Below are 21,893 nucleotides of genomic sequence, written 5' to 3' on the forward strand. Positions count from 1 at the left end.
TATTGTTTTGACCTATTCCCGACCCCACTACCCATCGAAGAAATCAATGTCAATATAACAACATTGCACCCTCTCTGTCAATAAAGTATTAATTTCAAAGTGAATCAGGTTCTCAAGCTAGCTTGATAGATGCAGGGGTGGTTAAGAGAGGTTTTGTTGCTTATTGGGTCTTCTCAGTGTCAACATGAGTGAAAAACAATCACTAACGTGTATTTGTGGGGTCTGTCATATTTATAAACACAGAAATAGAAGATGCTCCCACTTGTTTGATGTTTCGGCAGCGATATTGATGAAAACCACCTTCATCAGGACTGAATTATAGACCCAAGTATTAAAGCTTAATGCAGAGGGCTCCCGCTGGGACGGAAGAGAAACAACAGGAACTGGTTCTGGGGGCTGTATTTAGTGCGTGGGCTGTACGGCAGGTTCTGGGAACCAAAGGGCATGTTAGCTGAATGTTGCTATACATGCTTCTGATATAAGTCAGTTCATATGGGAGAAACATAGGACACATCCTCATTGGGTGTTTCTGGAAGTCCCTTGAGTAAGTGTGTTCAATGAACTAAGTGGAGGGTGGCGGGCTCCAAAACAAGGTCTGGCTCCCAGCATTCAAGCATCAAGTAAAGTCTACGCATGGGGCCTTTGCACACTTTTCCATTTCCATTGCATTTCCATCTTCGTGTTTATCCCACAAATAAATGTCATCTGTAATTTACTGACAACCAGCCTGCATTATCTCCCCCTTTCCAGTTTCCCAAATCTCTGAAATGGCTTCCTTTAACAAAACTATTTTCTTTTCTGATGAACAAGTTGATTTGAAACCAATAATTAGTATCAAAGTCCATTTACGTGCATTCTGAATCTTATACTTCATTGCGCTTTAAATTCTTCTTTTTCCTTTACACAAAATAACCAAATCTTCACTTTGGCTGAAATGGCTAATTATGCTCTCACGTCATAGTAGGAAGAGTTTTTCCAAGCCTTTTAAACACACCTTAACTTTGCTGGCGTTCGCTCAACATTCCCCAATTCTCCAAGCACAAGGCTTCAGACTATACTGCATCGATGATCCCAATAAGGGTAGAACAGGCCTGAAGTTGCTTTCAACCTTAAGAGATGTCTGTCTTGGGTTGAAAAAATGTCACGTATAACCTGGCACTGCCCTATAGAACAGGTGCCTGCAACCTGCAGCTACGGCGGAAGCTTTCGAGCATGACTCCCAGGATCCCCGACGATTAACTATGCTGGCAAGGGCGCTAGACAAGGACATTTTCCTGGAGCAAACGCTTGACATGTGAGCTATGTTTCATACCCACAATGCATTACCCATCAGGCTCTGAACTAGATGTGAACCTCCAATGATGGCTACTTGGTGACCCTGTGCTGTGCATGATTTGGGTGAAAAGGGCAATTCTGCTTTCACATCTCAGGTTTTTTTTCAAGTCTTTTGAACCCACCAGACCTTCGCTAGTGTTTGCTCAATCGTGACCATAAAATGCATTGCTAATCCTCACCAAATCAATTTTCAGAAGCATAGCCAACGCAGATGATACTTAGTTCTCAAATTCATCATGCGTGCTAAAATTCACATATCGACTTCTATTTTACTGACAATGTTTGCACTTTGACATCTTGATCCTAAGGTTGGCCGGAAGTGCATCCCCATATTAATCATAACAAAGGGAACTAACTGCAAAGCCACACCCTATTAGGACACATCCATTATCATACATCTGCCTCCATTGAAGAGATTCAGAATGAACCAACCGGTTTCGACTGAAGAGTCATTTCGTTGATTTTGGAAACTGCTTTTCATCAGGGTTAGAAAGGCTTTTCACACATTTGCCTTGACTAATGTATGCCGTTGGTTATATTTTCTGGTTGGCGATCGGAGTTAGGAACCTCTCTGGGTCTCCTGTGATTCGCTCTCCTAGTTTGCCTAATTGTCTCTCAGTCTTCCATCTAATATCTAGGCTAGTTTCCAACTTCAACAAATCTTCGAGGAATATATAATTTCTCTGTTAGTTCTCGATTCCATGCCTGGTTATGTTCCTGCTTGGTATGTATTATGCTGTCTTCTTTGTAATACTTTATATAGGTTCTATGCTCTATTCCGGTCGCTTCTAAGCACTATAATAATAATAGCTGTTCTGTTTACCCAATTTATTAGTACTGTATTTCTCAACTTTGCAAGTCAAACCCACTTGGATTTGAACTTGCAATGTTCATGCAGCTCTCCATTAGAGGGGAGTGCTTAATGTGCGAGCTATTCTCTGTTTCTGCATCGCACTTGGATGCCTAGCAATATTTTCAGCTTAGGCTCCGAAACTCGCGGAACACCGCTACCGTCTTGAAACGAACAATCCCTGAAATAGCGGGGGACCCATGAAATAGTGTACTGTTGCCCAGGACACAAGGGTCACTCAATCTTAATGAAGTTTGCAGAAATTTGGAATGTCCCAAGATTACAAAGGTGCATGGATGAGTCAATAACTGATAGATAACTTATTTTCAATCACTTATCTACAAACAATTTTGTGGAAGAGTTGAAGCCAATAGATCATCCTTTTGGTAGGGTGTGTTAGTTAAAAATCCGAACAAGCTATCAATTAATGCAACATGGACATGACAATAAACACAATCCACAGACGGATGATACCATGAGGTGGATTAGCAAATTACAAAACTAATGTTACTAATTAATATGATATGATATGGCATTTATAACACGTTTATACACAAGTGTTTCAAGGCGTGACGAGGCAAGGGAGGTGAAACAGAGGGACGACAGAGACAACAATCCTACGAGGCCAGGTGGCATTGAGATTGCGCAAGTGCTGGGGAGGGGGCAAGAGGGAAAAGTGCAGGGGGAAAGTTGAGGGGACAGTGTAGTACATAGGATAACAGCAAGATAAACAAGGACAATAAATAAAAGTGCGACCAGCTGGTGGCAAGTGCAGCGTAAGTGCAGACATCGGGTGATAAGTGCTGGTAGGGGCGGTAGGGAAACAGAACAGTCCCTGAGTGCAAGAGTTACCAGGGGGGCAGTACAGGTATGCAACTGGTGGGGAGGGGACCTGGGCCCGAGATCAGACGGTAGCCAGGTAACCAGTGCAGTTTCAGTTTCAGCCAGGAGATTAAGCAGACTACATTGCAGAGATACATTGACTTGTATTTACTGCTAATTTGATGTAGAATCAAAGCACGCTATGTAGCCTTGAGGAAGCCAAGTGTATTTGCGAAACATATGCACGTGCTCCAATTGGTTGTTGTTGGCTATTTACTTATGGAAGTGTGCATAACTGTTCAATATTAGGTTTTTGCTATTCACATACGAAAGTCTGCATAACTATTTCGTTTTTGGATTTGTATGTCATAACCATAATTTACAAATTACAAACCAGGATTCTATGGTATCATGAATTAGTCCTAAGTTTCAATGGTCACAACTAATGAGTGGGGGATAAACATTTTGTAATATTCATTTGGACTGTTTGGGTGGTACAGTTCTTCCCCCATTAGTTGCAGGCAGAAGGTATCAACAGATCTACAATTATAATCCAACTATAAGTAAATTAATTTTGGTTGGCGCAGCAAACCCAAACACTGCCTCGTTGTATCCCCATAAGAGGTGAGCGCTTAACGTGTGAGCTATTCTCTGTTTCTGCATTGCACTCTACCACTTGGATACCATGTCTTTTCTGCCATTTTCAGCTCAGGCCCTTTCACTCATCCCCTAGCTATGTTATCCACCCCAGAATAGAGACACATGATCATAGTTCTACGTAATGCTTTTCTAGCATTAATGTAAGGCAATTCATTATAGCGTACTAGTAGTTTACATGTCCAGAGTGGCCACCGGGCCTCCCTTTTTGTCCAAGTAGACTTATCTTGACATGGCCATTTTTTATGTGCTGTATGTAGAGCCTTTTGCCAAGGAGTGTTGATAGTCAGATTGTTAGATTTGTATTATGTATTTGATCAGAAGAGTATCCAAACTGCTAGTGAGCACCAAGTAGTGTATTTGTAATTCTTTATTTTGTCTATTTGTAATGCACAAGGCCCGCAGGCATCTGGGCGCACATCTGCACACAACAACATGAAGGGGAATACAGGGCCGAGGATCAGACGAGCAGGAGAGTTACTCGAATCAACACGTCTTCAGGCGTTTCCTGAAGATGGAGAGTTCCTTACCAGCCGCAAGTCACTGGGAAGAGTGTTCATGCAAGTGCCACTTGGAAGTGAAGGGGGCGTCCATTCTCCCTCACCCGTTTAGTGCCGGGACACACCAGGCGATTGGTGTTGCTGAGGCGTGAAGCTCTTCTAGGATCATGCTGCGCCAGGCATTGTTTAAGATAAGAAGGGGCTGCTCCATATAGGCACTTATGGGTCAAAGTCTTTATTCTGAAATGTACTTTGGCGGCTACTGGTAACCAGTGTTCCTTCCTTGAACTGGACACATGTGCTCCCTTGGGGATGTTCTTAACCATTCTCACTGCTTCGTTGTGTAGCACTTGACGTCTTTGGATACTGTTTTTACTTGCTTCGCACAGAAGTAAATTGCAGTAGTCAATTCTGGGCATTATTATGGCCCTTACTAGGGTTCAACAGTTTTTACTAGAGACAAAAGGTTTAATGTGTCTCAAAGGTCTCATATGGTATTGTGAGCGCCTCTCAGTGCTTTCAGTATGAATCTCTGTACTAAGGGAAGACTCAAAGGACACACCCAGCTTTTTTACCTTTTACAATACAACAATATTGCCGCCTTCAATAATGAAGTTTGAATCCCTGGGGTCAAGTTTGGCTCTAGCCTGGGGGGATCCCAAAGTCATGAGCTCTGTCTTGGAGCCATTCAGACTCATCCAATTAGATGATACCCAGCGACTGATGGAGTCATAAATGAGAGTAAAGTTATCAATGTCATGCGCCCCTCGTGGAAACTATGGAACTCTTGGAAACTCCATTAATTGTTCCATTACGTTTCCGTCCGTTCGTTTTGAACGGTCTAGTTGTTTAAACAAAGATGGCTGCCACCCTTTATACCGCTAACCATCATGGTGCCCCGATGCGTTGCACCTTCGTTTTTGACATGCAGACTAAGGGTAGTTTGTTTCCCCCTTTGAGCTAACGCGCAGTTGCTTGCCACTCTATGTGGCTTCTTACTTGTCGGCGTCTCTTCGCCTGTGGTTTTCTCTCTCACGTCTTTGCGAGTATTCCGTTCTTCCGTGTCCCTTCTTTCCTCGCCTATTCCTACCTGCTCGTCCTGCTTCCGGGTCTCGTCCCAGGTGTCCGGATGATACTTTCTTCTTCCCAGGTCTCACCGGTTATCGTAATACCTTTCCTTTTTTCCGGGTCTCAACCCGGGTTGCTTTTCCTTTCATTCTCTGGCTTTCGTCGGATACCAGAGGGGGGTTTGTTTTATGTTCTTCTCTGTGCTGCGCTGCATTCTTTCAGCGTGTCTATGTGAGTCTCTTCTTGCTGCTACCTGTCAGTCTGATATTCTCTTACCTCACGGGCATTCCCGCTAGGCTTGCTATCATCCAACAGTTTTGACATCTTTTGAGACTCTTTCATTACGTTCTGGCTACAGAACGCTGCACAGTACTTTTTGGACAAGAACCAGTGGTCGAAGTGTACGAAAAGAAGTAGTGGAACCATGTTCCCTGCTGGCCTTCCCCCGCACCCCACAAACCCCATCACCACGTCCCCTCCCACAAAAAATACACCCCCCCAAACACTTGCACCTGCAGTTTAAGGGAACGTTCAGTGCAGTGCACTGAAAATGCAAGTTTCAACTTCTTCCTACACTTTTGTTTTAAAATGAAACCAATCCGGAACAGTTTCTTTTTAAAATAAAAGTATAGGAGCTGTAAAAGGTAATTTAAAAAAGTACAGGAGCACCGCTCCCAACCGCTCCCGCTCACTTCAACCACTGACAAGAACACCTGACCACTCCAGTCCGGAAGACCAAACCATCCAAGTCAGGATTCCACCAGGGTTTTTTCAGCCAGGAGGCTTTTTCCCTGCTGAGGGGCCTGCTCCCGGGGTACCCCGTTGTCGGGTGCATTGACATCCAGAGAACGTGGCCTCCAGCAGAGCTCGCCCTTACTTACACGAAAAGAAGACAAAGAAGAAGACAGGAGAAAAGAAGGAAACCCGCAGAAGGAAGAAGACGGATACTCAGGAAAGCTCCACTGAAGATCAAGGTGAGTAGGAAGGGCGGGTGGTATCCACAGAGTTTGACACCCAAATCCTTGGAATAGTCACCACTCAGCTGCTCCATCAGTACCTGATGCCTGCATTCTGTTGTTAAGAGAGCAGATGTAGTCACTGGGAAGCATAGGCACACTTCCATAGGTGCCACAGATCTTAAGCTCCACCTGTGAGAGTCTGCAGGAGTTTACTTGACTCCCTTGTGATGCATTGAAGCCATTGTAAGGGGGTGCAGGTGCTATGCCCCCAAGCGGCCCTGAAGCTGGGCTGACAATAACGTTGTCACTGTCTCTTTGTCATCTCATTAGCTCTTGTATTGAAGAGTGGGGAGGCCACAGCAGGCGATGTTGGGGTCATTAACAGTGGAATGTGCACATCCATTCTGGAAGTCAGAACCCCACGTACGCCTCCGTTTCTTTTGTTGCTCAATCCATGACTGCTTCCACGTAAACAAAAAATCAAACGAAATGCAAAAAAAAACTGGCGGGTCGGTGGGCATCAGGGAAGAACACATTTTCACCCATCGCGATGCCCCAAAAGAAGAAGATTGATTCCAGGGACACACAGATGTGGGCTTTGCTACTTCTGTGGTAAAAACACATTTAAAACAAAACATCAGATAATCAGAGAAGTCTTACAATTTTTAGATCGAGCTGTTAGGTTGCAATGGACCATGTTTTCGGGAGCCAAAAATTGGGTATCATTATACGTGGATAACAACAACACCAAGTGCTAAAGTGCTTAGAATCGAAAATAATCTGGCATTACATAAAAAGTGTTGCATTATGTGAATCTGTTATTCTTAATTGGGCATTACTGGCTCTTCTCAGTGTACCAGCACTTTTGAGCTGGGGTGCTATACTTCTAAGGAGATAGTAGCAGTGCTTCACAGCGGGGCTGCTATACTTTTAATAGTACCGTACCTGCTGTGCTCAGTAAGGCTGCTATTCTTTTATTGGGACAATAACCAGGGCAGGAATTGGGCCAGAATTAGACAGAGCACTGCTCTGGCAACGTTTGTACCCAGGGCCAGAAGCTAGTACACGAAACTTGCAGATCTGAGCTGAAAAGGCCGGGTTCATGCTTGGGTCTCATTACGAGTAGCCCGGTAAAGACGCGTTCATTACCGGCATGCCGGTAAGAGCGGGTCTGTGCTCGTACGAACCCGCCAATAGCGGGTGATTACGAGTGCGCGAGCGCGCGCAAACCCCCATGCCGGTAATGGCAATACCGGCATGCCGCTAAAGGCCCTCTAACCCCCCCTATAGCAGCATCGCGGGACCCGCCGATACCGGCACCGCCTCGGAGCAACCCCTAAATACCGGCACGGTAATACCACCATGCTAATACCGGGTCTGCAAAACCTGACCCGGAAATAACGTCATCGCGCAGGAACTGGAAATGGGCCGGCGGCCATCTTTAAAAACACAATCCATTGCCATCCTCCCCAACCACCAGTCTGTTCGTGTCGTGCTGCATCAGAAAACCCTGAGGATGTCCAAGGCTACCCAGAAGATGACCCCCCGGAAGCGGAAACAGCGTTTCTCTGATGCTGAGCTCAACATGCTGGCGGACACTCTGGCCCAGCATGCAGACATAATCAAGTCAAATGACATGAAGCATGCTGCCCAGATGAAGAAAAAGCAAATCTGGCAGGAGGTTGCCCAGAGGGTGTCGGCTGTGGGGACCACCCCACGCACTGTGAGTGACTGCAGAAAGAGGTGGGACGACCTCTGCTTGAGGGTGAGGAACATCCTGGCAGTCAACAGGAGGGCGGCCATGGCAACAGGTGGGGGGGCACACTCACCAGCAAAGCTGATGCCCTGGGAGGAGACTGCCAGCTCATTCATTGATCCCGAGTCAATAGAGGGATTCGGAGAGATGGAGATGGGTGCCACATCATCCCCAGAAGGAAGTGAGTGACCCTGCACATCCCTGTAGGGGAAACCATGACGTAGCACAAGTGACGTGGAAGTGAGACTAGGCAAGCCAATGCATGTCCCAGACCCACATCAACATATCCAGTCAATAATGCGTGCCACACCCTGCCACACACAAATGCATGTTGAGTGCCAATCCCAATCCCAACACACGGGCAACATAACATGACCATGCCCATGTAACTCAACACACAGCCCATGTAACTCAACACACAGACCCCATATCAATGGCATGACACCTGCCATGCATTGATGGCCTACATGCCCCCTCAGAACACCAATAGCCACACCCCTGTAATAAATGGATGCATGAATGTATGAATATATCACAGTGCAATAGTATGTCGCTGGCATGTGACACCATCACTGAAGACCTGCATCTCTTCTAACCCCCAGGCACCAATGAGGAAGATGCCAGTCAGGAGAGGGGCGCAAGGGCATCAACATCACGCCATGGGACAAAGGCCACCGCCACCACTGCCCCCCAGCCAGAGAAACAGGCCAGACCAAAACGCAGTGTGCCAGACTGGGTTGAAACCCAGAAAAAAACACCTGCTGCCAGTGTGGGCCACACACATCAAGACCAGCAGCAGCCACCCACAACATTGTGAGGGGTTACTATTCCTGCACCACCAACCACCGCGGACGTTGCAGATGCAAATGTGGACACCGAGGGTGTCACAGTCGTGTCCACTACACCCACCCCAAGCCCCCTGACCACCTCCCCACCCCATATGGAGGCCGACAGCAGTGAGGATCCCTGCCTCCATGACTGCGACCTCAGAGATTCCGACATGTGCCTCTTTGAGGAGGACAGCACCCTGGATGTGGGCTCAACGCAAGCGCCATCCACCACCCCAGCTACCACCCCCCCAGCTACCACCCCCCCAGCTACCACCAACCCGGCCACCAGCACTCCAGCTACCACTGATACCTTTGAGGCTTGCCTGTCAAGGGTGGAGGCACGACAGGAGTCAATGCTTGATCTAATGCGGCAGTATATTGCCGATGGGGAGGACACGAGGAGGGCCATTGATACTGCCATTGGGGAGACCACAGCAGCCATCCCTGCAAACACTGCTGCCATTAACGCATCTGCAGTCGTCATGAGGGACTGTCTGGGGGCAGTAACGCAAGTGCTAACGTCCATCCTATGCACCGGCCACGCCTTGGAGCAGGCGTGGAACCTGCCTCTGACACGTCCTCTGCTACAACACCATCAACCTCAGCCCACACAAGCCCTGTGCGGGTGACCCAGAGGAGTGCACGGCACTCAGAGATGCCACCCCCGGATACCAAAAAGGACAAGAAGTAGATTGGCCAAACAATGGCCGTTGGACACATGGTTGTTGGTGAAGGGAACAATCATTAGAGTACATTTGGGGACATTTGGGGTTTGTAGGGTGGGTTAGGGAGTTCACTGGGGGTTATTGGGGTTTGTAGGGTGGGTTAGGGAGTTTGCTGGGGGTTATTGGGGTTTTTAGGGTGGGTTAGGGAGTTCACTGGGGGAGTGTTCACATTGTTGCCTTTTTGAAAGATACACCCGTTGTGTGCCAAAAATTCAATGGCTGGACATTCTTAATTTTGTGCATGTACATTTAATGTGTGATGGTGTTCAGTGGCCAACTCCCAACAATACAAGTGTGCATGTACACATGGAGCCAGTGTGTCACTGACACATGTCTATCATAGTCCCTGTGTTTCAGAAGTATTCGTTAATTAGTGCTTGGCGTACAGCATGGCCATCCCGTGAATCACGTACTGGCAGGTGGGCTACTTCACTTCTGTCTCCATCCTCATCATCCTCACCCGGGCCATGCATGTCAATGTCAGGTGGCAGTGGTACATTTCTCCGGACCCACGTGTTGTGCGGCATGAAACAGGCCATGGTGATCTTTGCCACCTTCTCAGGCCTATATAGGAGTGCCCCACCAGACCTGCTGAGGAAGCGGAACCGCGCCTTCAACAGGCCAACAGTCTGCTCAATCACAACACGGGTACGGGTGTGCATACGATTGTAATCCTCTTCATGGCTGTTCTGTGGGTTCCACACAGGGTTAAGTAGCCATGGCCTCAAGGGATATCCTCCATCACCTGCAAGCAGATACAAATAGGTGTGTGTCACTCTGAACTGCCACCTTCGGGGAGCACAGTCATGGCGGCAGCTATTTGGCGTGGGCATACACATGTCCCTGTACGCATGCAAAAATGTCACCTAGATGCAATCTATACTGTCATGACGTGTGGTAGTCTGGATGGCGTTCAATAGATGATGCAGGGTGTAATCATGCATGCTGAGACAGTTGTGCTGTGGTATTGCAACAATGTTTAGCCTCCAATTCATGCTGTTCATTCTTCACTATGCATGGTCACACTGACCACATTGCCTCAGTTGCCATCCTGTTCATTCATGCATTGCTTGCCATAACCATGGTGGCCTGGTTGTGCCTCTTACTTGTTGTCATCGATATGCATAATTTGTGCAATGTGGCCCAGTGATGTGTCATATTCCGTTTGGCCGGTTCAGGTCAGGAGTGTTTAGCTCTGCATGCATTCTCCAATCACCGTCAAATTGCCACCCAGGTGGAGTATGCCCTCCCTTTCCCACCCAGGTGGAGTATGCCCCCCCTTTCCCACCCAGGTGGAGTAAGCCCCCCCTTTCCCACCCAGGTGGAGTATGCCCCCCCCCACTTATGCATCCCTACACATCAGTACCCCAAAGCAATGCCATGGGACAGTTGTGCAACTCACCAAGCAGCCAGGCACGTGGTCTAGCATGTCGCTCCATGTGACGGGGTAGCGTGGAGTTGCGCAGTACCATGGCATCATGTGTTGATCCGGGATATCGGGTGCAGCAATGTGTGATGATCTTGCTGGAGTCACATACCATTTGCATATTGATGGAGTGGTATTGCTTGCGATTGCGGTACACCGCCTCTATGGTATGGGGGACTACCAATTCCACATGGGTGCAGTCGAGGGCACCAACACAATTGGGCATGCGTGCCAGTGCATGGAAGCCTACTTTGGTGTCGGCTATCCCCTGGGCAGTCCGTGGTAGGGATATGTGGCTGCTTGCATGCTTCAGGAGGGCATCAAGCACTTGGTTCAACATGCGTGAAAATAGTGGCTGTGAAATGCCATACAGCTGGCCCACTGTGTGTTGGTAGGTGCCTGTGGCCAGAAAGTGGAGCACAGACACCACCTTTAGTAGCGGGGGATGGCAGTGCGTATTTCTATGAGGCTGGCAATGTCGTTCTGTATTATGTCCACTATGGTGGTGATGGTGTCACGGTCCAACCGGTACAGGGTGTAGATCTGCTCAGGGGTTATGATAAAAAAGGCTGGGTTTGGTGCGAGGGATTGGTGGTCGCCTGCGAGGCACTGCTGGCTGCGCTGGTGGGGCATGCTGGGCCTGTCTCACCCTCCTTCTCCTCCTGCGTCTCCTCGGTGCTGCCTGTTGTTGCTGCTATAGTTGTTGTTGTTGCTGTTGTTGCTGTAGTTGCTGTAGTTGTAGCAGTATGGGCATGTCCTCCAGCGCCATAATTGCAACAGCTAGTGGTAGCATTTTGGTGTTGGAAGGGGTGTGGTGTGTGGGTGTGCTCATTTTATACTGGCCCAGCCTCCATTGACTCCACCTGTGGGGATTGTGTGCACCTTTAGCAGTTGCCTTGTATAATGATTGCTGTTTGCGGGTGGGCCTGCGATGCCTGTATGGGCGGCATCGTGCAGCCCATGGATACCGGCTTTGTGATGCCGGTATTTGCATGTCGGCGTGGGTTGGGATTACCTCCTGTTACCGGCATGCCGGTATTTGCTCCCCAGAGGGCCGCGTGTACGTGGACATTCCGCTATTAGTGGCACCGTTATTTAGGGTGTTGCTAATAGCGGGTTGATGGGTCGTGATCCACCGGAGCGGTAAGCGATGCCGGTAATCCATTTCCGGCATCGTTTTTCGCTTACCGGTAACCTCCTAATGAGGCCCTGCATTCAGAAGACACTGCAGTTTTGCCAAGACTTCTAAAAGCGCCTGTTCCTTGAAGCACAGGTTTCATGTCCGTGCAATAACATTACCTTCACAACAGACATCTCCCCCGGTCCGGCTAGCGAAGGACACTCCCATCGAGCAACCCAAGCAGACAGCTTTCAGAAGACTCAGCGCAGAGGCTGAATTCAGAAGCAGCCAAAGCTTTGCGAAAGGAGGTGTAGCTGTCCGAAATGCTATATGTCCTGCAATTCAGTTTTCTTTTGTTAGGGTGAGTATTGTGACCAATGTAAACAGTAGAGTGCAATTTCCGTTGGTCCATCAACAGGGTTTGTTAATGAATCACTATAAGACATGTTTCAAATTTAAAATTGTGGGTATTCATATGTTCCCATAATGCTCTTTGCTTTTATGCAAATTGTCAGGATTGGGTTTTGTGAAGAGATACTGCAGTTGCATGTCGTGACCCGTGACCTGCTTGGGCCACGCCCCTAGGCCCTGGAAAGAAATGCTCCCCATTCCCATTCGAGCCTCCACAATGAGGAGGTGGGATACCCCGGCACCCTTCGTGAAGGGTGGCGGTGCATCCGATGTGGCCTGCTCGCGTTTGCCGGTATGCCCGCCAGGTCAGACCTGGCGGGCGGGAAGGCACCCGCAAGCAGAACTCATAGTTTGCCAGTCCGGTAACAACGGTACCGGCAAGCTTACCGGTACAGTTGTTACCGGACCGGCACACTTGGAAGGAGGCCCCTTGTGACTTCATGTGAGGCCTTAATGGAATTGAGATCAAAGCACCTAGCCAAATTCGCCAAAAAGGCGGAATCCCTATTCGCTGCTGAATGGCGGTCAATGGCTTTAAGAGGGGAACGCGTGGGCCTTACCATCGCCACGATTGACTTCATCAGAGAGTGCTTAAAAGCTCAAAAGGGTATCCATAGTAATTCTCCTCCAAATGCGGAAGTCGTATCAGACTGATCACAGTGCTACCTACCAGGTAAAGTGGAGAGGCTATCTAAGCTAAGGAATTCAATCTAGTCTGTATCCCCTTGCACCCTGGGTGGCACCAGAGCCTATGGGGAAGAAAAAAAAACAATTATGAAAAACAGAGTGATTTCTGAAAGTGATGGGATTAACCGGTTATGTAAAAAGATTTGTAATAAACTAATATGCAAATAAAGATATACATATATATATATATATGTATATATATGTATATATATATATATATATTTTTTAAAGATACTTTTTGCTGGCCTGCTTTTACCTTAGTGGAACAATGTCAGACATCATTGGTGGGGCTTCTAATGGAACGATAAAGGCACTTCTTTTTAGCAGGGCTGCTATACTTTCAGTGAGGGAGCACCCAGCAAGTCTTTGCATTACTGCTAATGGGGCAGTGCAGCACTTCTCAGAAGGACTGTCTTAAATTTAATGGGACCATACGTACTATCACATCTCAGCCAGTCCATTTTTATTTTAATGGGGCACGACAGCAAACGCCAACAAGGTTGCTACATCACGTGTCTGTGCCACCATTTGGTGGCATGGTCAATACACATTTTATGAGGTAGCGCTGGCACTTCTCGACAGGAATGCTATGGTTTTGATGGCACAATATATGCACTTCTCCACAGGACTGCTGCATCTGTATCGCAATAATAGGAACAGTAACTAGACGGGCTCCTATACCTTTTCGTGGGAAAACGCCAGCCTTTATCAAAAGGTAGCTGGAGCTCAGCTTGCGGAGAGTGCTCACATGTATTTATTTTTCTATTTTAAGCAATGACCTTAACAGAGCATGTGAGCCTTGTTAATGGCTTTGTCAAGTTGTCAGCACGGCTACATTAAAAAGAATGGGCATTTCACTGCCCAAGCAAAGTGGATTCCAATAACAACAAAAGACTTGGACGCAATAGGCAGCCTTTCCTCTCTCAGGCCACAACTAAGCACTATTGTTTTCAATGCAAACCATTTCGGGGAGGATACTAACATTTGATTGTCCCCCCTTTTTTTTAATCATCCACTACCATAATTGAACCCATTCCTAGCCACTGTGGTGCTGGGAAAATTCAAAAAGCAATGCACCGGCTGACAAGGTTACTTGCCAAGGATCACACAATTCAGAATCAGAGCCAGAAACATACCCAACAGACCATATGTTTCACGAAAGGAGGGATTACTGTTCTCTGGCTGTTAAAAGTGTAAACTCTCTTTTTGTCTTTCCTCGCCTACGATGTAATAGTTTGTTTTAATGCGCATACTTCATGATTGAGCCCGATGGAAATCGTACAAGAAACTCCCGCGAGTATCCCGGCTGCTCCACAAACGGCCTGGCTCGCGTTCCTTCTGCCGACGATTCTCGGTCCTGAGAACTGAGGGCAGAATCACAACTCTACAGGTTAACCCATTAGATGCATTGTAAGGATTGCATCTTTAGGTCTGCTACAGCCATGATTCCTTGCTATTGACAGGACTGATGGGAGCTGTAGTTCCAAACACCGGGGAGAGCCAAAGATTGCAGACCTCTGCAGTATTGCAGTCCGGGATGAAAACGGACCACTAAGCTCAGGACACAATGACATTCTGACTATGTGTGATATCACAACCAACAGCATGCATGTTATTTAGTGAAGTATCGACCTGTGATTCTCCTTGTCAAGTGTCATTATTATACAACAATGACAGTGGCTGAGAGGTTTTGATTCAATAACCACCGGTATTGCGCTAGACAACATACCAAACCATTATTTTCTAGCCTGACCTACCATTAGAGAAGAGATAAAACCATATGCAAACCAGAAGTGACTCCACCCCAAAAAGGGCAGTGCAGCATGAACGTCTACGTCACATCCCTGGAGAGCCCGGTCTGGCCATACCTGTCCCACTTGGGGTGACATAAGAAAAACTGAAGGTAGATGGCCAGAAGGTTTGGAATGAATCATAATTACCTTAATTGCTCTTGTTTTTGAACCAAACCCTTACAGAAGGGGGCAGCTATATGCAAATTAGACTTACTCTGACCCCAAAAGGGGCAGCCTTTCCTAAGCTGCCAGGCCACACTCATTCTGTATAAGACCCCAAGCAACCTTAGACATATGTCATCCTCACTGGGCTTTGCCAGTGAGATTTAGCATGGGTCTACAGGCGTGGCAAGCTCAGGACGCAGGTCTTTGCATACCCTCCCACTTCCACTGGAGGTGACAAACACAACACAGCAGAGTAATGACTGGAAGCTGCTGAATGAATCCAAAACTGCTGGTAAAGCTCCATGAAACCCCTCAGCCCATGCTTTCAGCCCGCAATGCCATCACAGAAGGGGAAACACAGATGCAAATCAGACTAGGCTGGACCGCACCCCAAAAGGGGCCGTCCAGCACAAACTGCTAGATCGCATGCCTTGCCCAGGCACGTTTCTTCCTCATTGGGGTTGGCAATCTAAGCACAGCTGTCTCGGGACCCACGTCTGGGCACATCCTTCCCACTCCAGGTGGCTGGCACAAGACCAAAGATTGGAGGATGGAAGATTTTGAATCAGTTGTAATCCCTGGTATTACCCCGGGCCACCTCCCATGGCACGAGCTTCCCATGGATCTACCGCTGCATAAGTAATACCACGCATGCAAATCAGGACTGGGGTGCCCCGAACAGGGGCAGTTGAGATCAGACTGCTGGGTAACATCCCTTCCGCATTATACCACAAGCACATACATATATGTGTGGCCATTATATAAGTGAGGGGTAGCTTGAGGCTCCAGGTACAGCAAGCGTGGGAGCTACTCCAGGGTATAGCCCTCTGTTGGGTTTTACTTACTCTGGTCTTTCCCTGTTATGTGTGTTTGAGTTAGAGTGTTCAGTATGGAGTGTTGGCTGTGGAATGTTATTGGGTGAAACTGCTTTCATTCCATAAGAGATCAGTAGGAACTGAAACCTAAGAGCAGGGGGACCGGTGGATGTCTCTCTGGTTAAGTACTTGTCCTGATTACCTAATGTATGTTCCTGTTGTGTTCCCTGTAACCACGAACCCAGTAAAGCTGTCTACGATCACCTGAGGCTCCTGTGTATCTGTGCTGATCTCTCAACCCCAAAACTTAACATTGGCGACGAGGATGGGATACGAACCATCCTTTTTTCTGCGGAAAAGAAACATGCGAACAAAGAATGTGAAGTGCAACGTTCCGAGTCTCTGCAGTGTAGAGCATTTCATTATTAGAAACTCATGGGAGTTTCGAAAAGTGCACCTTTCAACGTGCTCATGACGTGTTGTTCTTCCGGGTCTGCGGCAGCTGTCATCTGCGTGCCATGGATGATTAATCTAGGAAAAGGACTGCAACTAAAGTGGAGATGTTTTGCGGAAAAGAAACAACGCTTAGATCGAAGCGCTCGTCTCGTGGCAGTCGAAGAAAAAAAAAAAAAAAGAGGGAAAGTGTGCAATGTTCACAAGTGGAATAACTGTGTTAGCTGCCAGAGGGGACGAATTTGTTTTTTTTCGGCATTTATTGCACACCGAACCATCGGAAACATGAGGTACTGTTTTAACACTTCTATTGCAGGATCGGATGGCCAGCAGCTAACGAATTTTTTTTTTTTCTCTGCACTTAATGCACTTTAGGCCATCGGAGACATAAGGTTCTGTGCTAATGTTATTATGCAGAATACGGCTTTATTGTTATTTGCATCTAGTGTCATTGACATCACTATTGTATATGGCCTGGTATTTTTTTGCTTAAAAGCAACATGTCACGAGCTAATGGAATTTCCATCAGTAATTGAAAGGCCATCGAAAAAAGAAAAATGTCATGCTTTCTGAAATTGTTGTGAGTTGTTGGGATTATTTTCTTGAATGCACCCAATGATACGTTTATGATATGGGGATTTCTTGTTGGTTGTGCTGAGGTAATGGGCATGTGTGTGGCTCCATAGTGTTTATGAGTGGTAGTGTTCATTATGACATCCAGTATAATTGTTGGTGGGTGCCAACAGAGTAGGCATCGTGATTGCCAAATAGTTGGAAAGGGTATTTAGGAATGTTTGTGCCATCCTATGCTATGTTTCGTTTGGTGCCAATGTTGCTGGTGCCGAGTTCTGCGGAAATGTCAGTTAATGAAATGTGTGGTGCCAAATTTGGAGGAATGGAGTAGCCAAAAGTGTCGTGTGCGATGGAGTTATCAGATGTATTTCAAACAAATGCTCATATTCCTATATGCATGGTGATGTTTAATTTTTTTTCACAGGTACACACAAATGTAATGTATGTTAATTTGGCTAACCATATTTTTCATTCACAGGTTCATCTAACACAAAGGACTTTGTAGGGTAAAGATTATGGACTCGATAGTAGTGTTGAACTCTCGCTTACCATTCTTGTACTCTCAATTTATCTTTGCTTGTGTTGTAAGAGACGTGTGATGAGGAAGTGTTTGTGGTGTTTGTAACTAACATTTTGGCACCTATGGTGGTGTAGGTTTGAATACCTGAATGAGCATATGGTTGCTCAGTTGGGGCACCTATTGTGGTGTAGGTTTGAATACCTGAATGAGCATATGGTTGCTCAGTTGTGGCACCTATTGTGGTGTAGGTTTGAATACCTGAATGAGCATATGGTTGCTCAGTTGTGGCACCTATTGTGGTGTAGGTTTGAATACCTGAGTGAGCAGATGGTTGCTCAGTTTTGGCACCTATGGTGGTGTAGGTTTGAATACCTGAATGAGCATATGGTTGCTCAGTTGTGGCACCTATTGTGGTGTGGGTTTGAATACCTGAATGAGCATATGTTGCTCAGTGTTAGTACTATTGTGATGTGGGTTTTATTACCCGATAGAGCATATGGTTGCTCCAGTATTGTACCGACTTTTGGTTGGTGCCATACGCAGTGGTATGTGGTGCCGATGTTATCGTTTGGTGCCATAAAGTGATTTGTAAGTGTTGCTTTAGGCGGTCAGTGGGGTAGAACCCTGTTTGTTTGTGTGTTGGCACAACCAGTTGTTGGTGGATGATGAAGTAGGGTACAGTAGTGATGTATAATTGGAGTAAGAATTGCGTTAGAAGGAGGGCTGGTCCCCGAGTGTTAGTTCCATAATAGGCCTGTTATGGTACTGGTGATAGTTCAGGAGTGGCGTGGCTTCATGTAGCTACTGCAAAGGTCTCTGTAAGGTAATAGCTTGATTGTTTGGATGGGCACATCTTAGGAGGATGTTTGTGGATTGTTTTTCTCTAAGTGTTTAACTCCAAATTGCATAGTTCACCATCCCCCTGCCTTCCCATCATTTCATTGTTATGTAAGGGGGGAGATGTGTTGGGTTTTACTTACTCTGGTCTTTCCCTGTTATGTGTGTTTGAGTTAGAGTGTTCAGTATGGAGTGTTGGCTGTGGAATGTTATTGGGTGAAACTGCTTTCATTCCATAAGAGATCAGTAGGAACTGAAACCTAAGAGCAGGGGGACCGGTGGATGTCTCTCTGGTTAAGTACTTGTCCTGATTACCTAATGTATGTTCCTGTTGTGTTCCCTGTAACCACGAACCCAGTAAAGCTGTCTACGATCACCTGAGGCTCCTGTGTATCTGTGCTGATCTCTCAACCCCAAAACTTAACACCCTCCCTCATAGCATGATATCCGAAAGGTTTTCAATCAATCATGACTTCTGGCTTTGTTCGGGACAACCTTTCAAACTCCTGAGCCATCAAAGAAGGGGGAAAATCTTATGCAAATGATGTTTGGTCACCCCCTAACAGGGGCAGTCCCGCCTGAACAGCGAGGAGTATGCTGGCACTACAGGCAGTGTTGCGTAAGTCAGCCTAATTGGGATGGGCTTGAACATGCTTCGAGTTTGCTTTTTCAAGAGAAGCAAGCTACGTCGCACTGAAGATGTCAGAAGACGCCGAAACATGTCTGGGGTTGCTTGTGGCCTCAGAAGGGGTGTGTCCAAGCAGCCTGGGCTGGACTGCACTGCACCTGTCAGAGTCAGACCAAGATCGATGTACGTATGTTTTTTCCAGTTCCATAATGACACAATTTGGAAAAGACTAGTGTTCAATGAACCAGTTGGAGGCAAGCTGATGTTCTTAAGTTTACTGATTTGATAAGAACATATTTATATCAGTACAAGTCCAGTATATGGAGACATCCACCAGCCCCTGTGCTAGGCTGGCCACTAACTGTCCACACTTCAAATCCCCAGCCTCAACGTTCCACCCCAACATTCTAAACCAGTGAAATACAACCCACCCAGGACTAGATAATAACATTGAACCAGGTCATTACATATTTCCTGAAAAACGATGGCCGAGAGGGTTTCCTAAAGCAATGACAATGGTTATGATTAATTCAAAACATCCATCTCTAACTCTTCAGTACTGTGTGCTTTTTGAGTAGCCACAAAACTCAACCCAAATTCTCTGCGCAATTACTTCGCCGCAATTGAGTTCAATCTTATTACACACCTGCAGTATATTTGCTGATATTGTACAGCCATGTTCAGCATTTCAATGCCACCACATGATGTTATCATCCTCTTTAATCGCTGAAGGGAATAATTATTCTCACGGCCATGTTTAAGCCTTTCATATTTTACATTGTGCACTCCTTAGTACCCAACGATAACACATTCATTGCTGGGCGACAAGATACTGCAAACAATGAAAACAGAAAGCATAGTTGCAATCTTAAAGCATATTTAACCCTCTGCATGGAGAAAGCGAAGCAGAATAGAAGATTTATATAGTGTGGAATGGACCCCAGTATTGCTCATAGAAAACAATATTAACGCGTTCGTGGGCATATTTCATGTAAGGTGACCCCCAGAAAGAGTCCATCTTTGGTAAAAACGAAAGTGCCAAGAGAAGGATTTGAGGGCACAGTAATAATATTATGTTTTATTAAGCGCTTCCGTTATTCCTATTGCTTGTAAGCGCTTTAATAATGTGTTATTAATACATACATGAATGGCACTTTATTCCTGGACCTCAGATGGTTGGCTGTTTTGCGGTGGAAACTGGCAAAGTGCTGACTGGCTCCGTGTCTGAGATGAGCTCCTAACTCGCCAAGCAATCCCTCATGCCACAACGCACAGCCTAAGCTCAAAATGGCCTGAATAAAAAAAATCAGTATCTTTATTGATATGATATGATAGGTTATTTATAACGTGCTTAATACCCAGAGGTTTCTAAGCGTGGACCCGGGGATCGAACCTGTGTTGCTCCATGTCGTCTTGCTTCCAAGGCGAGCACGTTGCCCCTGACCTATCCTCCCAAAACAAACTCGGGATACTGCCATAACTACAAAATTATTATTAATATTATTATTATTATTATTATTATTATGGTATTTATTGAGCGCGGACATAGCTGCAAGAAGCAACAGAGTGCTTTACAGAGGTGTACACCAATACAGATACTTAACGGAGTGCTTTACAGAGGTGTACACCAATACAGATACATAACGGAGTGCTTTACAGAGGTAACAACAGAACAGATCTGCAGCCCATTTGGAGCAGGAGAAGTAACCCCCCTGCGGAAGCAATAGCTGCATTACCTGCAAATGTTCCAGCCGCTCCTTCAGAGACTCTACCATTTTCTCCATCTGAAGCGGGTCCAGGGACGCTTCCTTTGGGGGATCCCCCATGGTGTTTTGAGTTTGGCTGCTCCTGCGGTACTGTTGCGTCTGCTGATGTTCACGGGGATCGCGGTGGCCAAAGGGGTGGTAATCGTAGTCCCGGCTGTGCCCATGGATCTCTTCGTACCCATGGTCTCGGTCATGCCCACCATGCTCCCTCTCATGCCCGTGCTCCCACTCGGGTGTATACTCTCGTTCGTGCACATGGCTGATCACGGCCCCATGCTCCCTCTCTTGTCCGTGGTCCCATTCGTGGCTGTGTTCTCGCTCATGGGCTCCGTGCTCCCTCTCATGGCCATGCTCCCGGCTGTGCCCAAGGATCTCTTCGTATCCGCGAACCCGCTCATGTCCCCCGTGCTCCCTCTCATGCCCTCCATGGCTCTCCTCGTGACCGTGATCTCTATCTTGACTGTTTTCTGCAGTGTGACCATGAGTATCCTCATGGCCCTTTCCACGCGAAGACCCCTCGCAGCGTGTCAACTTGGCGGTCAGTTCTCTGATGGTCTCCCTCTGGTCAAGGATGGTCTCCTTTTGCTGCACGACTGCCTCCCGCAGGTGGAGTATGGTCTCCTTTGCCTCCTCATGCGACCCTACCCAGTGCCCGCTGCTACCACTGCTGTGTCGTGCTGATGCCGTCTGACAGATGGACTCCATGTCCAGCGGCATAGGGGTGCAGACAAATTTAGTGTGCGCATACTCCCCCAAACAGCAAGGCACCAAGAACAGACACAGGTGAGTTAAAATGCGGAAGAGTGCCATGCCTGGTGCCCGAGGAACAGACATTGCGGTACCCTTTTGTGGCTAGCACGATCTCAAGATAGGCACCCTTGCGGAGTTCCCTGCCTCCTTCTAGCCCTCTCTCTCGCTCTCTCTCTCTCTGCTGGAGTCTTCACCTTTCCTAGAAGCAATGTGACTTTCAGGAGGATTTGGTAAGAAGATTTGCGCTGTTTATTTCTTGCTTAATTATTTATTTCGCCTGCATTAATTGGCCAATCCCCTTCTGATGCCGGTCAGCCTATTCTGAAGACCTCGTTAAGATCTGGGTCAATTACCTTAATGCTCAGGGAGAGCCAGGGGAGGGATATAGATCCCTCCCCCGCCCGCACGGTGTCCTACATTCAAGCCTTCCGAGGCACTTAGGAAGAT

General features: G+C 47.0%; 1 protein-coding gene across 1 annotated transcript in view; it reads right to left on the reverse strand.

Moving 5' to 3' along the window:
- LOC138526423 (neuronal pentraxin-1-like) overlaps positions 1-21,671 on the reverse strand; it is a 157,403-nt gene extending 135,732 nt beyond the window's left edge. Inside the window, exon 1 of the mRNA XM_069637156.1 lies at positions 20,667-21,671. Within this exon, the coding sequence (XP_069493257.1) occupies positions 20,667-21,530 (864 nt within the window). The 5' untranslated portion in view covers positions 21,531-21,671. The remainder of the gene's footprint in view (positions 1-20,666) is intronic.
- Between the last annotated feature and the right edge of the window lie 222 nt (positions 21,672-21,893).

The sequence above is a fragment of the Ambystoma mexicanum genome, chromosome 1q, assembly GCF_040938575.1.
Source record: "Ambystoma mexicanum isolate Mex_15411 chromosome 1q, UKY_AmexF1_1, whole genome shotgun sequence".
Classification (NCBI taxonomy): Eukaryota; Metazoa; Chordata; class Amphibia; order Caudata; family Ambystomatidae; genus Ambystoma; species Ambystoma mexicanum.